Below are 7,441 nucleotides of genomic sequence, written 5' to 3' on the forward strand. Positions count from 1 at the left end.
CTTCAAATGACCCATATGCCTTCACAGGCATTTTATATCAGGTACCACGCCTGTGGCCGGATCACATGCATAAATAAGAAACGTGAATGATAGATATAATGTGCAAGATCCAAAACTCAGAGATCTTTTTAGCAAGGGTTTATTGTGCTAACTGAGACAGGTGAGGTAACTCTGACCGAATGGTCACCCTGACTGATAATCTCAGGCATGTCAGTTGTGTTGAGCATAAGGGATAGTGTTCGAACAAGTATTCAAGCCAGTTATTAACTATTTATCATTACAATTAACATTTTACCATATTCTCCCCCATATAATTAATATATATCAAACAATAATATTTGCAACATTATAAATTCAAAAGGTAAAACTGTCTACAGCCTTTCTCTCTCCCGTAGACTGGCGGAGTGGTTGAGTACTACTTGGCGAAGGAACGGTAGTCTCAGGAGCAGCATTCTCAGGAAAGGAGTAAGGTGTTGTTGGTGGTGATTCACTTCCTCAGAGGGCGTTTCGCTAGGTTTTAGTGGTGGTTCAATGCTGTCCCTGTTTTAGTGGTGGTTCAATGCTGTCAGAGGGCGTTTCGCTAGGTTTTAGTGGTGGTTCAATGCATCAAGTCCCTGTTGACACAGTCGCTTCACACCTGTTAGGGTGATGTACACGAGTGTAGGAAGGTGTTGTTGCTCCACCATAGTACCAGATTTGCATAGTAGCACAGGTCCTGGAGACGAACACCATGAAGGGAGAGAAGAGTATCAATTAGGAGATCTGAGAGGAAAGGAGAACAGTCTCTCGTGTTGGGTCTGGTTAGTGGCTGTACATAAATGAGATCATACAGAGTAAAGTACGGTGTCCAAGACTAATTTCCATCGAGTTTCGGGAAAGTTTTAGGAGCGAAGAGTGAGACAGACTCCTTTTGAGATGGTTTCCGTTTTCTCTCTCGCACTGTTCGTTGGCTTGGGAATGATAAAGGGTCATGACAACTTGGTCTGACAGAAACTGTGGCACTTCCTTGGACATGAATTGAGCGACTCTATCATAATGACTAGATGATGGACAGCCAAATATTGAAAACAGCTTCTGAAACCCCCTAATCACTGTTTGGGTCTGACAGAAACTGTGGCACTTCCTTGGACATGAATTGAGCGCCTCTATCATAATGACTAGATGATGGACAGCCAAATATTGAAAACAGCTTCTGAAACCCCCTAATCACTGTTTGGGTAGACATATCAACTCAGTTCCTCGATCTATCAACTCGACACAACCTTTAACATAACTATCATGTCTTCTTCAGTGAAATTCAACTGTCTCCCTCTTCTGCATTGAACATCATCGATCTTTCCTTTACCTATAATCTAAACTGGAAACTTCACATATCATCTCTAGCTAAAAATAGCTTCTATGAAGTCAGGTGCTGTGAGTCGTCATCACCAGTTTTTCTCACCCTCCCCACCCCTCGCCTCCCTTCCCAGCTGCTAACTCTGTACACAGGCCTCAACCGTCCATGTATGGAGTATGCTTTACATGTATGGGGTGGTTCCACTCATACCGCTCTTTAATGACATGGTGGAATCAAAAGTTTCTTCGTTTTATCAGTTCTTCTCTTCTAACTGACTGTCTGCAGTTTCTCTCTCTTCGCTGCAATGTTGCATCTCTTTCTATATTCTACCGCTATTTTCATACTAACTGCTCTTCTGATCTCGTTAACTGCATGCCTCCTCCCCTCCTCCTGCGGCCTCACTGCACAAGCCTTTGTTCTTCCTCTCATACCTATTCTGTCCACCTCTCTTATGCAAAAGTTATCCAGTATTCTCAGTCATTCATCCCTTTCTCTGATAAACTCTGGGACTCCCTTTTGCTTTTGTATTTCCTCCATCCTATGACTTGAACTTTTTAAAAGGTAGGTTTGAAGACGTCCTTTAATTTTAAACGACCGCTTTTGACTCTGGGGACCGGCACTTCATTTTTTTTTTTTTTTTTTGCACTTGGCCAGTTCTCTTCATACATGAAAAAGAAGAAGAAAAAAAATTATATATATATATATATATATATATATATATATATATATATATATATATATATATATATATATATATATATATATATATATATATATATATATATATATATATATATATATATATATATATATATATATATATATATATATATATATATATATATATATATATATATATATATATATATATATATATATATATATATATATATATATATATATATATATATATATATATATATATATATATATATATATATATATATATATATATATATATATATATATATATATATATATATATATATATATATATATATATATATATATATATATATATATATACACACACACACACATAAGGACAAGGCCAAGCGAAGGGGAGGCAAGAGTATTCGTCTACCATACCGAGAAGCTACCTATTGGGAGTGGAGGATGCCTTATGTCCAATAAAGTCTACAGATAGCCTGTGAAAGAGACGCATAGTATGGATGAGATGAAGATGATGGTCTGAAGGATTCTGGCTTTAACTGAGCACAGCCGAAATACATGAACAGAATATGGGAAATTTTTCACCCTCACAAAATGATCCAGTAGTGTGTCGCCTGGATAACACAGATTGGTATGAATCTTCAACATCGAAGGATGGCCAACCACAGAACATCGTCTTGAAAAAGCATCAGCAGGAAGGTTTTCCTTATCAGGGCGATACTGTATATCGAACTGGTATTCTGAGAACTCGATGCACCAGGGTTCGACGACGCTCTGTGACCAAACATGAAGGAAACTGCCTCTTTATCTTGAACCTCCGTATAAGAAATAAACGCCATTTCCGAATTGCTTTGACGATGACAGTGGCTTTCTTCTCAATCACAGGGTGACTTCCTTCTGAAGTGACGAGAGATTTTGAAAAGAATGCAAGAAGTCTTCCCACCTGAGAAAGAGTGGGGCCCCAGTAAGTACTGGAGGCATCTGTCTCAACATCCAGAGGAAGGTTCCCGTCCCAGGCAGCAGGCGTTACGATTGATGTCATTCTTCAGTGAGTTTAGGCAGTGAGTACACTTTAATGAAGGTTCAATACGAGAAGAGTAGTTAGGGATCCACTGTGAATATTAAGATATGAGTCCAGTTGTGCGGCGCAGAGATAGAGCATCCCACAGGGAAGGAAGGTCCCTCAAAGGTTTGAGTCTTTCGTTATCTGGGCGGGAAGAGGTACTGACGATTTTATATCCAAAATAGTTTATCTCCTCTAGGCTGTAGTGATACTTTGCCTCATTTAGGGAGAGACTGTACTTTTGGGCGTGTCTCATTTAGGGTGAGGTTCTACTTTTGGGCGACCTCCATGAAATTCTTCTGGTTCTCATCATGCTCTTTTTCGCTTCTGCCACATATTATCACGTCGTCAATGTAGGCAAAGGTTGCAAAAAAGAAAGCTGAAACAGTATTTGTTAAGCCAAATGGTACGCTATCGAAATGAAAAAAAAAAAAAGATGTCTGTTAGCCTCAAAGGCGATTAGTATTTTCTCGTCTTCCCTGAGAGGAACTTGATAATAAGCACTTTTATGGTCAAGTTTACTGAATATCCTGTACTTGGCTAGATCCAGAACTAAATCGTGGATGTGAGGAATAGAATAAACGTCTAAAGGAGCATATTTGTTAATTGTCCTGGAGTAATCACCATGCGACATCTGTGCCGCTCATCGCTTGCTACAAGTACGTATGCTTGCTATGGACACTGACTCTTCTCAATAATGCCTTCTCGACGGAGCGCCTGAACATCGTTGCGAATGAAAGTCTCACCAGAGGCGGAATGGCAGCGACTGGGGGTAGCGATATGCTTGCAGTTAGGAGGCAGGTTAAAGAAGAGATGAAGGTGGTAAGTTCATGAGTGTCACACTGCAACCAGCTTTGGCTGGGACCCCTCGCAGATAAATCATGCATATTGATGTAGTCTCAGAAAGTCTCGCCTCAGAATAACATGAAGAAGTGAGAACTTGAATGACTGGTAGGATTTGCTCTTTACCTGTAGATCAGCAACAACAGCCGTTGGAAGTAGTGACTAAGAAACTCTGTGGCTTGGAAACGCGTTCCTTGGAAAAGGTGACTGGAATTTCCAGCTTTCTGGCGATTTTTTGCTCTATAATCTGACTGTACTGCCACTGTCAAATAAAGCACATACTGCCTGACCGTTGACCATGGCGGTGATTCAGATTTCTCTGGAGTAGAGTAGAGTAGAGGCATCTGTCAAGGTTGCCAGGGAGACGGAGGTGGCATTTTCGTTGTTTCCCTTAACCTGATTTGCGCACGTAAGTAAAATGTCTCTGCTTCCCACATTTCAAGCAGTTCTCATTCCTGGCAGGACACTTAAAGCGAGGATAACTACTACATCCACAAAAGTAACATTTCTTCCCTCCCACTGCAACAGTAGCATAAGTAGTCGAGGCATCGGCAAATGAAGCACCGACTTCTTGTCAGGAGTCACTGTTTGGGTCAGCGTTCTATACCCGGCAACAAGCTATCTGAAGCAGCGGAGAAGGGACCTGAAGTAGGTGAAGGACCTGGTAACACGTAACAGTTAGTACTGCGCTGGGCCAGCTCTAGGCTACGGGCATATAGCACTGCTTCATTAAGGGTGAGTGTGTGTTTTTCAGGAAGTCGTTGACAGATTGTTGACGATGAGAGTCCTGAGATGAACGTGTCACGAATAGCTTCTTGCGCGTATACACTTGCCGATACCACCTTGAACATACAGCCTATAGACATTAATTTCAAAGCTTGTAGGAACTGGTCTGTAGATTCATTAGACTGTTTTTTTCTGGTAGCAAGTTGGTGTCTAGCTAAAACTTCATTCACTGGCTTTACATAGAGAGATTCTAGAACTTCGATGGCTTCCTCATACTTGGAACAGTCCTTGATGTGATTGAAGACAGAGGATGACAGGTAATTTTTCAGAAGTATTAGCTTGTCTGGAGCCCTATTGCCGAGGGAACTGATGAAGTTTGTGAAGGTCTTGAGCCAGTTTTCCCAGTCCCCGAGAGTGGCGTCTCTTCCATCGAAACGGGTTGGCTGGGGGAAATTGTCCATAGTAAAGCAAAATAAATTGTAGTGTGCAGGATCAAAAAATTCAGAGGCCTCTCTAACAAAGCTTTATTCTGTTTAATTGTATTGAGGTGAGAGAACTCTAGTTGAATAATTACCCTGACTGAGGGCCTGTACAAGTGTTAAGCATAAGAACGCGTGTTTGAACAAGTATTCATTAGTCAGCCATTAATTATTTAACAACAGAAATGCCATTTTACAATAAAAAAAATAAATAAATATATTATAAAAACAAAAATAATCTTCTGAGGGAAATAGGCTGTCCCGAATAATTACGTATGAATAGAGTGATACGCGAGAATAAGAGAGGGTAAGGGTCCAAGGGAGCATATTTGGTAATTATCAATGGCCTTGCGATGTTTGTGCTGCTCATCACTTGCTAAAAGTACCTGTGTTCGACACCCCGAGGTGCCAGAGGGTCTGACCAGAGAAGGGTCGAGATTTACGGAATAACAAAGTATGTAAACTTAAAAGTGTAATGCAGTCTCTAAATCAAGTATCTTATTAGATAAGGACTACCATATTTACATATTGTTTTATGTTTGGTATTATTGGTTTGTATAGTGTACGAAGATTAACCTAATTACGGAATATTTATTAAAATTGATATGATGTTAATATCATGTTTTTTTTTTTTCTAGCAATATTAATTCCACCAAATGAATATTAACTATGTTTATGGATTTGATATAGTTTGTGCTCTTACACAGTGATTGCCTTAATTAATGAGCATGTAGAAATATAAACTGACACCAAATAGCTTTGAACGAACTTATGATGAATGTGAGTAAAGAAAAAAAAAAATGTAATTTGTAAGAAATGTGACTCGTATTAATTCATTAAAATTTGAAAATGTTTGTGTTTCCAGTTGCCTGTAAATACCAAATCCATGCAACATCTCAGACACGACGTAAAAAAAAAAAAAAATATATATATATATATATATATATATATATATATATATATATATATATATATATATATATATATATATATATATATATATATATATATATATATATATATATATATATATATATATATATATATATATATATATATATATATATATATATATATATATATATATATATATATATATATATATATATATATATATATATATATATATATATATATATATATATATATATATATATATATATATATATATATATATATATATATATATATATATATATATTTGTGTGCAGCGAGATAACGCAATGTGAAGTGAAGAAAGTAGTAAGAATGAAAAAAGAAAAGAATGATGAGAGAGAGAGAGAGAGAGAGAGAGAGAGAGAGAGAGAGAGAGAGAGAGAGAGAGAGAGAGAGAGAGAGAGAGAGAGAGAGAAAGAGAGAGAGAGAGAGAGAACAGAGACAGGCCTGGGGTCCTGGTCACGTACATACTCAGCCTGAAGCTTCTAAAATAATGTCCACGCAGTCAGTCATTTATATTCCCCACGTAAATTTCCTTACCTCCCATTTTCCATTCAATTTGCGCCTCATTCAGTATTTAGTAGAAGAGGTAGAGGTAGAGGTAGTCAGTAATCATCCCTCCGTAGTTTAATCAGCAGAAATTCTAGAAGTAAAGTTTTTTATTCCTGTAAAAACAGTGCGAGAAGCAGTGTGGGCGGGTGTGCATATGTATGTGTATCGTCCCCCATCCCCTTTCCTTGAACCCCCTCCCCTTAGCAGCAGAGCGGGAGGGTGTTTGGCGCACTTTCTAACGCTCAGCCACCACCCAGCACTTGGGCGGAGCAGACATACAGAGACGTGCTGTAATATTTGACGGAGACTAGGGCAGGATAACAGTTAGTCGGGTCAGTTATCTGAAGAAGATAAGTGAGGCATTACCGGCCGTACGCTCCGCTCTGTTTATATAGAATAGTAATCTCCATAATAGTCTGCCAGCAAAGGTAGTTGTGTATATCAAGCAATATATCCAGGGAGGTGGCTCTTCGGCTGCGCGACTGTGCAGGCTGAGCTCTCGCATTAAGCAGTAAATGATTCTGCTGTGTGTTCGTGGGCACTCTTTTGTAGTAGTTTCTTGTGTCTCTTGTTCATGACATTGTTTTCTTTTTAAATCCTACTGCTGGCTGATGCAGTTCAGCAGCACAGGACTTGAGTAATTAGCTGTGTAGTGAACTTTACTCCCTCCTCTGGTCCTGACAAGGCCTGCGGTCCAGGGGACAATATACGACACTACTTGGGTTGAGGCTGTAACACGGCGTTGAACAGTGGGTGGATTCGTCACGGAGGTCGAATGTCCAACGAGGTATTATACTTCGACCATATACATGTTATTGTATGTTATAACTGTTC

The 7,441-nt window shown here is 39.0% G+C and overlaps 1 protein-coding gene across 1 annotated transcript; it reads right to left on the minus strand.

Annotated features, from left to right (window-relative positions):
* Window positions 1-4,507: 4,507 nt before the first annotated feature.
* Window positions 4,508-5,101, minus strand: LOC135109455 (uncharacterized). Its single transcript, XM_064020834.1, has one exon. It carries the CDS (start codon window positions 5,099-5,101, stop codon window positions 4,508-4,510), a length of 594 nt encoding a protein of 197 aa, XP_063876904.1.
* Between the last annotated feature and the right edge of the window lie 2,340 nt (window positions 5,102-7,441).

Source organism: Scylla paramamosain, chromosome 19 (genome assembly GCF_035594125.1).
Source record: "Scylla paramamosain isolate STU-SP2022 chromosome 19, ASM3559412v1, whole genome shotgun sequence".
NCBI classification, from domain to species: domain Eukaryota; kingdom Metazoa; phylum Arthropoda; class Malacostraca; order Decapoda; family Portunidae; genus Scylla; species Scylla paramamosain.